This window comes from Microtus ochrogaster, chromosome 18, assembly GCF_000317375.1.
Source record: "Microtus ochrogaster isolate Prairie Vole_2 chromosome 18, MicOch1.0, whole genome shotgun sequence".
NCBI lineage: Eukaryota > Metazoa > Chordata > Mammalia > Rodentia > Cricetidae > Microtus > Microtus ochrogaster.
The window spans coordinates 54,518,294-54,532,300 of NC_022020.1; the positions used below are offsets into that span (position 1 = coordinate 54,518,294).

Here is a 14,007-nt window from a genome sequence, read left to right on the forward strand (position 1 = left end):
CCCCATGGTCCCTGCAGTCCCTGCCGGGGTTCGGGAGCTCAGGAGCGACGGCGTCCCCTCCCCCGGCCCCCGCCCCCTCCGGGCCCGGCGGGCTCCCGGGCACAGCGCACTTTGCCAATGGGCCTGACTTCAATTTTTTTTTCCTTCTTCTTCTTCTTTTTAAAAACAACCCTTTCTTTCACAAATTAGGGGTGCGGGACAATTAGAGGACCGGAGCCTCCGCTCGGCTCCCCCTCCTTGGCCACCCCACCCCCTGTGGACGGGTCTGCACTCCTGGGACCGCTGGTCTTTAATTTCTTTCGAGCTACTTTGCAGGGCAGGGGGGAGAGCTGTGAGTGTGTGCGAGTGAGTGTGTGCGTGTGAGGGGGTGGGGTGGAGGGTGGGGGGAAAGTTGAGACCGGTTCGTGCAGTAGTTTCTCTTTTCTCTGTGATCCATTCATTTCTCGCTCTACCTCCTGTTGCATAAATTGATGCGCTGAAGAGCGGCTTACCCCCCTTCTTTCCAGGATTTGGTTTTATAGTGGATTTTACTAGTTTGATCGTCTCTTTGGAAATACAATATCGCTATTTTTTTTTTTTGCGATAGCGCCCCATACCACAAAAAAAAAAATCAAAACAAAACCCAACAAGTCTCCCATTCCTCACTCCTTTCTACCTTAATCCCATCCGCTCCTATATCTCCCCACCCCTCCAACCCCCAGTCTCCAAAAATCCGATTGTGTTTTCTTCAAGGATTGGGACTGGATTTTCTGATTGCGGTTATTTCCATGTTTCTAGGTTTGTGTGATTTGCTAAAATGCATCACCAACAGCGAATGGCTGCCTTAGGGACGGACAAAGAGCTGAGTGATTTACTGGATTTCAGTGCGGTAAGAAAGAACGGTGGAAACTAACAACAGCTGTGGAAAAAAAAAAAAAAACAACCCTCCCCCAACACTTCTGCTAGAAACCCATAGTAATGTGAAAGACTGGGGTAATTTTTAAGTGGCTGAACCCTTGGAAAATATGGGGGTCCTTTCCATTTAAGAAGCTTTTTTTTTTAAGACTAATTTTGGGATGTGGAAGACCCGAGCTTTTTTTTTTTTTTTTTTTTTTTTTTAAAGCGTCTAATGACTTGCCTTGATTTCTTTACCTACCAATTTCTCCAAATAATGGAATCTCCAAATAAGCAGAAAGGAAAAGCAGAAGCCCCCTAAAACTGTAAAGTCCATGGCAAACTTGGCCCCGTCTGAACACAGAGTGAACTGCTAACTTTGTGCCCTACCCCACATTCTATTTCTTTATTTATTTCCTTTAGAAATGGGAATGGGAGCCTAGAAGAGTCAGTTGCTGTGAAGTTGAGGCTGATGGTGCTGTGGTGTGTTGGAAGGACCCGTGGTCCTCCTGACTTCCACCTGGTTGCCTCCTTTTTTGCGGGGAGGGGAAGGGGGGAACTCTGAAAACTCCTATGCATAAATTGTGACTACATTCTTTAGAGTGTCTTGGACTATTTTAGTAAATTACAGTCTTGGAGTCAGCACTAAGAGGAAGGTACACACTTGTGGAGTTTTACGATTGCACCCCTTAGGTCCTTCTCCATCCCCTCTTTTCCCAGGAGTTCCACAGGGCCAGGGGCATTGAATTCAGTTCTCATGCCAGATGAGTTTGGTGTAAGATGCATTTGTAAGGCAAAAGCAAAAGAATCCACAAAACACACAAATAAAAGCCAAACCACCTTCTAAGTGGGGCCCTCTCCTGCTCCTGCTGCTGCCGCTGCTGCTGCTGCTGCTGCTGCCGCCGCTGCTGCTGCTGCTGCTGCTGCTGGCTGCCACTGCTGCTCCTCTGGTAGACCCTGTGGAGAAATGGCTCTCGCAAGTTTTGCCAGGAAGCATAGCCCTTAGGCAGCCTTGCAGCCCCTTTTCTGCTTGTCGCACTTTCTCCATTCGATCTTTTGCTTTTTGCAGGCTCTGACTCAGGGAAGGTGTGTAAAATGCACCAGAGAGGAGGAAAAGAGGGGAACCAATTAGGGCTGAAATAAATGCTGGAGAGAGAGGGAGTGAAAGAGAGTGAGACTGAGAGAGAGAGAGAGAGAGAGAGAGAGAGAGAGAGAGAGAGAGAGAGAGAGGGGAAACGAGACTTGCCTACATTGCTCTCATGTTTGAGCTGAAGTGAGAATCTATTGCAGGTGGCATTTTTATTTTTATTTGGGTTCACGTATGACAGACAAGTTCTGTACAGGATGGAAATGGACATCGCCACATTTATGTCCAAGGTTTTCAGTATAAAACAAACAACGTTTTTTTCTCCTTTGTCAAACTAGTGTTTTCTAGAGAGGCTGCTGTCCCCCAGTCTATGTCTTGATAATGCCAAGGGGACTGTGTTCCCAATGTAGAAGGACTGTCTAGCAATCTAAGTCACCCAAGGAGAGAGACAGAACTGTGGTAATGAGGGGGAGGAGGTTGGAATGAGGTGCCTGGTTTAGTTTTAAGTTGGGTGGCAATGGCGATCTGTTTTACTAAATAAAGCCTTAGCATTAAACTCCAAGTTATTTATCAAGACTGTGAGAGATCTTTGATGGACTCTGAAGCCTCGGATGTCTTCTTTTCAACTGTGCTATCTCTTTGTTTCCTTTAGATGTTTTCGCCTCCTGTAAGCAGTGGGAAAAATGGACCAACTTCTTTGGCGAGTGGACATTTTACTGGCTCAAGTATGTGAATTCTTTCCTCGGTGTGAAGTTCAATGTCCTTACTTGTTTATTTACTCTTTGTGTGTTTTTTTGGCCCTGTTGACGTGTTCTGAGTTTTAGCCTCTGATGCTGCGGTTATCTCATTTTCTATGAGCAGCAAACTTTTACAGAATGTTGCCTTTTCGCAGTTAAAGTGAGACCTGTCTCTCCATCAATAAAGCCATTTCGGGATTCCATCACTTAATTTAAAAGTGATTTTTTAAAGATACGGTTGTAATTAAACATGTGAACATAGACTAATGTTAATAACATGGGGACAGATCTATGTTGCCTATTTAAAATAGAGGGGGGAATCCAGCTTTCATAAAAGGGGAAATAATAGCAGTTATTAGGTTCTGTATACAATTAACCATTTCAAAGAAAGGGGCATTTAATTTTTCAGACAGGTCTGTGAATAGCCTCTTGCTGGTCTGAGAGGCGAAGAAGAAATTCATTTATTGTTAAAATACCTTCTGGATGCTTGAGCTGTTTGGTTTTCCCTCCCTTATCATTGACTTATGCAATGAATTTAATATTGCAGATTTAAAGAGTCTTAGCATTTTATACATGAGAATTCTTTGGATGATGCTCCCACAAAAAGGCCGCGGTATTCACAAAGGAGTCTGTGTGCACAGTGATTATCTGGCATCTGAGGAGGAATTTTTAGTATAGGACTGTGAGTGTCTCTTATTAAAAGTGGGAGCTGAAAATGTGAGATTTCTGTACAGTGTTTTTTTTTTTTTTTTTTCAACCAGTTTTAAACAAGGAGTCAGCACATTGTTGCCTGATATCCTTTAGGTCCAGGGTTTAAATCCACTGATGCCTGTTAAGTAGCAGCAGGATTTTCGAGTTCTGGCCATGGTAAAGAACAGTCCCCCAGTCCGCACTACTCTTAAGTCAGGCTGGTAAATGTTGACATCTCTAGCTGTGAGATGCTAGTGTGCTTGTCTGTCAGCTGTGGATATAATTTTTCTGTCTTTTCATCTGGTGCAGTAGCAACCCAAGAAATCTTGTTGACCTGATTTGTATGATTTATGTATTTTTATAAAATTAATGTCTCTTAAAGCTTGCTGGTTTTTAAGTAAGTTACCTCTCCTGGGTCCTATAAGTTTAGGGGATTTTTTTTTTTTCTGTTTAATATGCTTTACCAAGTATGTGATGCCTCCTGTGGTTTGACTTTGGCCTTTTTAGGGTCTTTGATGAAAAGTGCTCGTGACAGTATGTTTGCTTTACCGTGTGAATCCCGTGACTGGTTCCATTTTTAACAGAATGGTATCAGTGTTCCATCTTAGAGATTTCTGCACAGTCTTCTCTACCTAGCTCTCAAGACAGAAAATAGTACTATGAATGCTTGAAGTGACGATGAAGGCAAATGGCTGCTGTAGTCCAGCTAGTGTTTCCTGGAGACACCATCAAAATACTAACTTTATGTCTGGTAGTCATTTTCTCCATGTTCTACCTAAGAAATGTGTGTACAGTTGAAATCTAACTAAAGTCGATGTCGGGCATGCCCAGAGACTGACTACTCCTAAAGTTAGTGTAAAATTCTGTTTACACTGTGGGAAAGCTGGACACATTTGGAATAAGTTAATGGATTACTTTAGATATGATTTAATATATCAAGATGTATTACAAGTAGGAAAAATGTTAACTTTGAAAAGACAGTTGTTTTACCTTCAGCTCGTGTTCTGTGTTGCTGCTCAGTTAAAGGCCGTGCTGAAGTGCTGACGTGTTTGTAGACAGTATAGGATGGATGAGTCGAGTATGTACTAATTCATCTTGGTAAGTGATCATATATCAAGACTTTAGCTTTTCAGACAATGGTGTGTTTGTGTGTGTGTGTGTGTGTGGGGTGTATGTGTGTGTGTGTGGGGGGGCTGTTTATGTATACATAATCCCAGAAGGGAGACCTCATCCCTGCTGAACGATTAGGATATTTCTTATGAATATTCAGAGATTATCTTCAAGGTGTTGAACTTTAAAGCTACCTGGCACTAGTGGTGTGGTTTTCAGGACCAGATGTTTACCTTGTAAGGATAGAAAGTGTAGGGTTCTTTTATCCTGCCTGCCTGATTGAAAATGCAGGCGTTCCTTGCTAGCAGGGGGCTGGGGGGCTGGAAGACAGAGGCTCCAGAGCTTGGCTCTCTATTAAGGCACGTCAGAACACATGGCTGCTTGTTAAGGACAAGGTTTGTATTTCCACACAACAAGAGACACGTGTCTCTTTTAAAACATGATTAAAAAAATAATTATGAAGACTGCACTTTGCCCTTTTATCTGGAAGAATGAGCGAGAAAACTTTGGATAGAGGAATTATTTTCTAAAGTAACCTCAAGTTCGTAGTCATTGTCCTGAGTGGACTCAGGTATGACTTTGAAACTTGGATTCAGGGAAAAGAGATCTGGACCATAAATAAAGAATCCCAGTTTTAGAAATCAGTGCTGTTTGTTTTGTTTTGTTTTGTTTTGTTTTGTTTTCTTCAGTGAGGTCAGGTGATATTTCATTCTTCAGGTTCCCAACAGCTGTTGACTCCTTCATACGTGATATTCAGTGTGAGGACGAAAAGAGTGTGGCTGGCTTCCCTTTAATCTCCCATTCCACAAACATGGCTTTTCCTCCCACCTTAAGCCATGGGGAGGCTGCTGGGCCGAGTAGAATGTAACCTGAGCTGCAGCCTGACATTCCCAGGGAGCAGTTTTCACATGAAAGGCTTTTGTCAACCCGGGAAAGGACCAGCAGTTTTTGTTTGATGTTTGCAGGTGTTCCCAGAATGCAGTAAAAACTGTTCAGCCAGGATGGACCAGAGCTTCCATGACCTTAACTGGTGGCTCTGGGATTGTGTTTAAGGAGTAGCTCCAGCCTAGAGGGTAATGCATACAGAGCAACCTGATAGCTCTTATAGTATTGATCTTAAAATGAACTAAAAGCAGCCACAGGCCTGCATGCTTGGAAAATTGTTCCCGTTAAAGAAAAAAAAAAAACAAAAAACCAAAAACCAAAAAACATGGTGGGGGCACCCAAAGAAAGAAGCTCTGTGTTAGGGTGAGTAGAGGCTTAATTTTCTGACATAAGAACTGTGTAGTTTATTTGATTATGTTTGAGGTTTCCGGGAACAAAAGATAAACATACTAGAGTTTGGCATCATTTAAATAAAAGTCATCTTAAAGTTGACCTACTAAAATGATAATGTACTGAAGAACTTGTGAGGTCAGCCTTCTTGGCTTCTGTTTGCACATGTGAACGGTGGGTCTGTGGACCATCTTGCAGCTGGCTCCTTCAGTTTAAAAGTGTAGGGTCTTTCCCCTCCATAGTTGCTTAGCTCTTAGGTGTTCAGCAGTTGGTAAAGATTGCCAAATAAATGGTGTTAAAACAGCTAAGAGGGATGTCAAAGCACATCACCTCTCTCTCCTAAGCCAGTTTTGGAAAGGGGAAAACAGTCCTTGGCTTTCGTGTAAGTTAGCTTACCTGTGTCCCCATGACACCAAAGTAATATGTCAGTTGATCAAGTCATCGAGGGGGGGAAAATCAACCTCGTTGTGCACGTTTGTATGATAGAGGGGGAAAAAAAAAAGAATTCAAGTTGCCAGCATCCTGTGTTCATTTCTTCCTGTGTCAGTGTGAATTTTTTTGATGGTTGTGGAAAGGAAATTGGTTTTTCTTGAAGGTGTGTGTGGAGGAGATGCTCCCTATTTTCCTTCCTCTGTGTGTGTGTGTGTGTGTGTGTGTGTGTGTGTGTGTGTGTATGTGTATGTCTGTATGTGTGTTCTATACATCTTAGTCTGGTCCAGTCCATGGTGGTTGTAAAAGTTTTTACACAGACTGAGAACTTTTATTAGAGTTTGAATAAGTCTAGTACCATCAGGCTTGTTATATCAAAGCCCCAGTATTCTGAGGGCCAGCCTCGGAGAAACACAGGACCTGGAGCCTCTAGTCCACAGCTGCGGAACTCAGGAGCCCGAGTGAGGGGCGTCCTCCCTGTCCTTTGTTAGTATCGACAGTCAGCGTTGATTTGCTGTCTGTGGTCCTGCAGACCCTTTATGGGAGAGAGCATTGGCTTCACCACTGGTTTTCGCTCCTTTGTCAGACATAATGGGGGTTCAGGATTGGTGTGCTGTGTGCCCTGGAAGTTCTGTCGTTTGCTCACATGCCCTCTGAGCACTTGGCTTAGGTGTGGAACTGTTTTAGATTATCGATTGTTCTCTCCTGTCTGGTGTCCCCTGTGCTCCTTCTTTTGGAGCACTGGGCAGAATCCGTGGGAGTCCGAGTGAGGGCTGCTTCTGTGCCAGGGGCCATCCTCTCTGCTGTGTGTGTATCCTAGTTTCAGTCCTCCCAAGAGCTCAAGTAGATGCAAACATTCCCACACCCAACTCATAGGTGAGGGAACCAAGGCACAGAGTTTTTAAATGACCCGTTCTCAAGGCAGCTAGTGGTGAAATTAGGTTTACATGCAGGCCTGCCTAGACCCAAATCTTTGCAACCTTCGCACATATATGCACACCTTAATGGGCACACATGCACACCAGCCCACACGAGCCCACACAAAGGCATCAAGAACCAGACAGTTCGTATTTTTCAAGATTATATGGCTATGAAATATAATATTGAGGCGTGGCATGGGATACTATGTATGATCTTTAGAATGGAAAGCATTTAAAAAACAACATAGTTAAGGTAGAGCTACAAACCTTACCTACTATTTTTCCTGCCTCAGTGTCCAGATTGAGTTACCATTTTAAGTTATGATGGATTTCCATGTGAGTTTTAGTGTATTGTTCTCGCATTAGCACTTTATCTTTACGGAGGAAATATATCAGAAATTTTAAAAGTTGTGCTTTCTTTCTATGGGAAATCAGCAGCTATGTAGGCCCAGTAAAGGCATTTTCCATTATTTTTGTGTAAATAATAAGACCTGAAATTGCAGCAACCCAGTGTGGCCTATTAATATTTGAACAAATAATGCCTTCTTATATTTAAATATAAAAAAGCTTGCAGTTCATTGTTAAGTCTTTGGAATGGAATCCAAGTAAGTTCTGTAATCCTGAGTTCATCTGCATCACTAAGATAAGCAGTTTGGAAGTTTTGATATGTCTATTACCACACATGTGCTTAAAGTGTTAGTTTCCTAAATTCAGAGGGAAGAATGGGTACTCTATTTGACACTGACTTAAGTAAATAAAATGCATTAAACAAGCATGGCGATCCAAGAAGTATTGAGACTGAAATGCTCAGCATTTTTGACAGCATCAGCAAATTATCCTTTCCCTACTATTGTAATGAGGGAATCACTTAAATAACAGATGAACAGCGAAGTCACATAAACATATATAATAGAACTATGTAATGAAAGTTTATGCTGTTAATTGCTTGAATCTGTCTTAAATGCTCAGAATCATGGAGCAGTAGAGACTGTCATATAAACAGTTTTGTTTGGAGCCTAAAATTATTCCTTTTTTTTGCTTTCATCTGCTATGATAAACAGAGTAATTTTGTAAGCTTTACAGATAAAACATTTACTTCTAATGGTGAACTCCATTTTATACTGGGAGTTTGCAACCTTGGGCAGGGCATGGAGTTGAGCCCTGATGCCCTCCGGCTTGTGATCTCTAAGGGTGAGGGTTAGAATGTTATTTAGATCGGTTCCCATAATCCAAGAGAGCAGATCTCAAGTTGCCTTGTAAGGAACCTGGTGTGTTTTGAAATGTTTCTCAGTTTACAGGTCTTGAACCAAAATGCTCTTGGTTAAGCCTTTAGAATCTGTATGTGTACTGGTTAAATCAGATTCTTGTAGAGACACAGCATCAAATAAGGGCCAGGTTGTAGAAGAAAAATCCCCCCTTGCTTAGTTTTGTATTTTATGAGCTTCTTTTATGACCAGGTGTTCTTCCAAGCTAATTAGATCAGGCTAAGTATTAGAGAAGGGAGAGTGTATCCTAGGCTTGTGTGAAAGGTTATTTTTGTTACAGGTTTCTTAATTACACTGATTTAAAAATTTCAAAGTTGGCCCCCAAATTTCTAAACTTGCATGGGAGTTATTCTCTTCCACGCATGCCCCATTTAGACTCCGTGTCTGGGTAGATGCTATTGATCATAGCTCTTTATGCTTAAGAGAAACATTAGATGAGTGACAGTTTGGGATTTCAGGAAGATGTGCTAGTACTTTGTTATAAGAAATGGAAGTGTACAAATACATGCATTTATTTATATTAGACCCCCAGAAATGGCAAAACCACTGAAGAGGTTGTTGTATTTATTTTCATTTCAAAACCAAATAAAGGGCCAGTTAATCAGCATATCAAATACCCAGGTGTGTTTAAAATCGGTTCCTGTGGATGGATTTTAGGCCCGTAAGAAAGTTTTTTTTTTTTTTTTAAAGGTGCAGCCACTCAATTGTTCAGATGGCTGCTTTTGTACTTTTGTGTGACAATTAACATGTAATGAATGACTTTCCAGACTGCCATTGGTGGTAATTACTATATGTAGTTTATTAGCTGCAATCCATTGTTGGATGTGCCTGTATTGATTTGTTTTGCAAACAACCCTTCACATGTGTGGCAGTATTTATGCATTACTTTGTAAAGAACCTGTTTCATTTGCTGATGTCGACGCTGCCTCTGGAAACTTTGGCTTATACATTCTTATGGGGTAGGGCGCCCCTTTGATCAGTCATCCTAGGTGAGTTGTAAAATTCAAGCCCTTTTCACACTGGAAGCTTTATATTCTGATCCTTGGAGAACCCTAAAGAAAAGTCACACCGTATTTGTTTAGCAAGTAAATGATTTATGGGAAATTAAGTTTATAGGAGGATTTAGAGATGCTCTATTTTATGAGGAAGCCTCAAGATTTTTGGAGAGCTAAATATCTCTTCCCCGAATCATATAGTTGGTTGTGGCTAACACGGGGTATAAATATACATGTCCCAACCCTCCAGTCACAGTGGCGGTGCTGCTATTCATTAAGGTTTGGCCCGCTCAGTTGTTATCAACTATATATTTTTCCAATGCAAAAAAAAAAAGGTATATAATACCATTTCTGAAGAAAATAATAAAACTGAGATGGTGCTAGATAGGACATCATAATCGGGCTTGCTTGTCATCGCAGGGTCTAATTTGGCTCAGGCAGTTGACGAATAACTGTTAAAATGTATTGTGTTATTAAAAATAACATAGTAAGACCCATGATTAAATATCAGGGCTGTAATTTAATCTTGAGGGTTCTGGTGCTGTTCATAAACCATTTGGCTTTTTTTTCTGTGGCAGATGACGTCAGAGTGCAGCTTGATTGAATTATGACCCTGGTGGCAGGGCACCTGCCTGTGCTTACTTCATGGCATGTCAGCATTTCCATTACGAGCTTTTTTTTCCCTGACATTTTTAACTTTGAATAGTTAAACTGGTCTGATGGTTGGCGTATAAACTTTCAGCCCCTTGGGAACAGACAATTTTCTCAATAAAAGAGAGAAGGTGGTGACAGAGCTCCATTATGGAATACCTTATAGAATGTTCTTCCTTGCTTTAATCTTCCATTAATTTAAACATTCCCTTTTGGGGTACTTAGCCAAACTGCAAGACCTCCAAATGGAAGGTTCTTAATCTCAAATTTCCCAAACCGGGGCTTAACTACAAAGTCCTTAAAGAATGGCCAAATGAGGAAAGGCTGGAGCATCTACGGCGAATGTGGGATTGATAGCTCTGCCCAGCCTAGTTTTCATATTTGCTAGAATACTGAACAGCAAGGCTTGAAAAACATGCAAATTGTCGTGCTCTGTCTGGAATGGCTTCTGTAGCCCCTTAAGTTGAGTAAAGTTTGATAATGCATGGTTAGAAAGGTGTATTTATTTCTGTCCCATCCTGAGATGGCGGTAGAGCCGCTGCAGCTGCACGCCTTGGGTTTAGTATGTTGGGAATGGCAAGAAGATGCTGCTTCTGTTTACCTGGCATGCTTTTCAGCCACCTATTTTAATGCTGACAGGTGGCCCACCTGATGACTTCTTTAGTGTATGTTAAGTTCACCACCATCCTTGGCAGCTGTAAGGACATGGAAAGCTTTGTGGGAGAAATATGTATCCAAACGATTCATGGAGCCCAACAATAAAAAAAAAACAAAACACAGAAAATGCATATGAAGTCAGCTTACATCTTTCAGAAGACATAGTCATGCATCAGCTTTAAAAAATTCGTTTGTCTGATTTATTTATCAACAAGGTTTTGCTGTGTAGCCCAGGCTGGTCTTGAACTTATGATCTGTCTGCTTTTACGTCTTCAAGTCTGGCGCCTCTACACCTGGGCATGCCATAGTTTATATAAATAGAAATGTATTTCTTTTTTTTTATTTTTAGTTTTTGAAAGTTTATTTCTTACCAGATGCTCTTGCTGTTAAAAGTTTCATGAATACATTGATTTTGATCCTGAAAGAGGGGTGTGTTTAGGGGCTACATTTTTATCCAGAGGATAGTGAACCAGGAGCAGAGGGAAGAAAGTATGGATGGTCCTTGCTCTGCAGTAAGGCTCTACTATTCTACTATCGTCTAGGCACACATGACTTGGGATGATCTTCAAACTTTAAATGTCAATATTTTTATTGTGTTTCCCCCCCCCAACGTTAAATTTCTCGAGGGGTGTAACAGATTAAAAGCCAGTGCCTTCAATAGCATGAGTTCTTAATGGATAACATTGGGTGTGGAAATCGAAGTTTTTTGATTTTTCAAAATTTTTGTTGTGAATTAGTTTCATACTCTTCCTATGATATTCAAAGTGGATTTTTTTTCTTGATCCCAAATGATAGCTCCTTTGGAGAAAATTATTCATTAAACTAAATTCTGAAAATCTGGCAGTTTTTTTCCCTGTTTGTTCCTAAGAAGCTGTTTCGTATTTCTAACATGATAGAACTTTAAAGCCTGTCTCTTAAATTACAAAAAGCAACATGAGCCCCGCCAGCATAATTCGGGAGGCATTACACCTGCTCAGAAAGAAAAGCTACAGATTTAGAACGTTTTAAGATGGCAAAAGTTCATCATCTTTTTTTTTTATTATCATTGCCACCATCATCACCAGGGCCACATAGCATCTGGGTCAGAGCTAGCAGGAAAATGTAATAGTGATGATTGCCATGTAGTAATTCACGGATATATTTATTGCCGTGTAGTAACTCATGAGTACATTGCCAAACCTGTCTCGAGGATAATATCATTTCAGCCCCAATTTACATAACGCTTGTGAAAACACTGTGAAGGAGCTGGATTCTTCTCTGAATGGCGTGCGTTATGGTTGTGTCACAAGCAGGGAAAATACGCGTATGTGCATGTGTGCACCTTTCCTTGTCCCAGAGGTCAGAGATGAAAATGTCCCTCTATGACCGCACTCAGTGCCTCCAGTTAGCAGTGGCTGCAGACTCGAGTGTTGGCTGAGATTGGTTAAGGGAGAACTTATTAATGAACCCTGAGGTAATCTACAGAGTACAAAGAAAATAAAACCTTCCAAAGATGTTTCTAGGTAGACCTAAGAAATTCTGTTGAGATCTTACGTATTTTTTTTTATTATCTTTTCTTCCCTTTATAAAATAATAAGGGCTTTATACTGGAAATACTTTGCACCCCATAATGTTAATCTCATAGTAACTTGTTTTTCTTTTAAAATTTATTTATTTGTTTTGTGTGTACTCGTGATGTGTTCACGGGTGTGTGAGTGGAGGTCAGAGAGTGACTTTGTAGAGTTGGTTCCAGTTTTTTGTGGACTCTGGGGATGAAATTCAGGTCACTCAGGTTAGGGAGCAAAACCTTCACATACTGAGCGCGTTTGTATTTGGTCAGTTTTAAACATGCTAAGATCTCCTGGGAAGACAGACCTCAATTGAGAAAATGTCACCATAAGATTGGCCTGTAGTCAAGCCTGTGGGAGATTTTCTTGGTTAATGATTGATGTGGGAGGGTCCAGCTTGCTTGAGTGGTACCCTGCCTGCACAGATGGCCCTAAGTTGTATGAAGAAGTTAGCTGGGCCATGGTGGCGCACGCCTTTAATCCCAGTGCTCGGGAGGCAGAGAGAGGTGGATCTCTTTGAGTTCAAGGCTAGCCTGGCCTACAAGAGCTAGTTCCAGGACAGCCAAGGCTGTTATACAGAGAAACTCTGTCTCAATTCCCCCTCTCCAAAGTAAACAAAATAAAAATAAATAAATGAATACATACATACATACATATATACATTTTAAAAAAGCAAGTTGATAGTTGATAGCTATGTGTGGTGGTTCCCACCTTTAATCCCTGCACTTGAGACAGTGGCAGATGCTCAGGACCTTGTGCATACTCTCTGAGCCATATAGTCAGCCCAGACACTATTGGTTTTAGTTCTTTGTCATGTTGAGCATCATCATCCACTAACTGATGCTATCAGGCATTGAATGCTTTTCTGATCTCTGATCTGCAATTCTTCTTACACTTTAAATTATTAATTAATTAGTTAGCCTGTGTATTGGTATGTGTGGATGTGGTACCAAATCATATGTGTAAAGATCAGAGGGCAACTTGAGGAATATACTTCTCTCCTTAAATCATGCGTGTCCCAGGGATCGAACTCAGCTCGTCAAGTTTGCCTACAAGCCCCTTTACCCAGTGAGTCACCTTACCAGCTATCAGCTAGTAACTTTTAGCTTTTAGGTTATTCTTCTGACATCTATCAGCTAGTAACTTTTAGCTTTTAGGTTAATCTTCTTCTGACATGTAATTTTCCTTTGATTTCATTAAATTTTTATTATTCTGTATTTTTTTTAGCCTATGTAGAACTATTTTCTCTTTTGCATTAGATGTATTCTTGTAGTGTTAAAAGAACTCTTTAACCCTGAAGGTTTTGGTAGAATCGGGTCAAGTCTTGGTTGGTGAAACAATGTTAAAAAGTTTGGGATACCATAAGGGCGTATTTTTTTTTTTTATTTGGGCTTGTGAATCTGTTGTTGGGACATCGATAGAATTATTAAGAATGATAAACTTCCATGTGCTCATTTACTTTGTCACTCATTCATTCATCTTGTAAATTTTTACTTTTTATTTTCCTGAGAGGCCAGCTTCAAATGACCCTGTTACCTTGGGGATGCTCATGTGCCACAGGGCTTGACCAGAGTCAACTCCTGCCTTTAAGTGGTTAGAGAAAGCTCAGCTGGGATTCGTCAGGAACATGCTTTTCAATGAAGAGATACAGACTTCTGCAAAAGATGGCTTTCAAGTAGAGTTCAGTGCACATTTCCAGTGGAAATCTAAATTTTAGAATCTGCGTGTGTGTGCGTGCGTGCTTGCCTGTGTGTGTGTGTGTGTGTGTGTG

General features: G+C 41.1%; 1 protein-coding gene across 7 annotated transcripts in view; it reads left to right on the plus strand.

The window, feature by feature from the left end:
• The window catches only part of Tcf4 (transcription factor 4), a 338,712-nt gene that overhangs the window by 1,902 nt on the left and 322,803 nt on the right, over positions 1-14,007 (plus strand). For 6 of the 7 annotated variants that reach the window (XM_026783458.1, XM_026783457.1, XM_026783461.1 and 3 more), the window contains exons 2-3: positions 778-868; positions 2,613-2,685. In XM_026783458.1, the coding sequence (XP_026639259.1) occupies positions 797-868; positions 2,613-2,685 (145 nt within the window). In that variant the 5' untranslated portion in view covers positions 778-796. Of the gene's footprint in view, positions 1-314; positions 332-777; positions 869-2,612; positions 2,686-14,007 lie in introns of those variants that run through there. The other variant, XM_026783459.1, reaches the window with a different exon arrangement.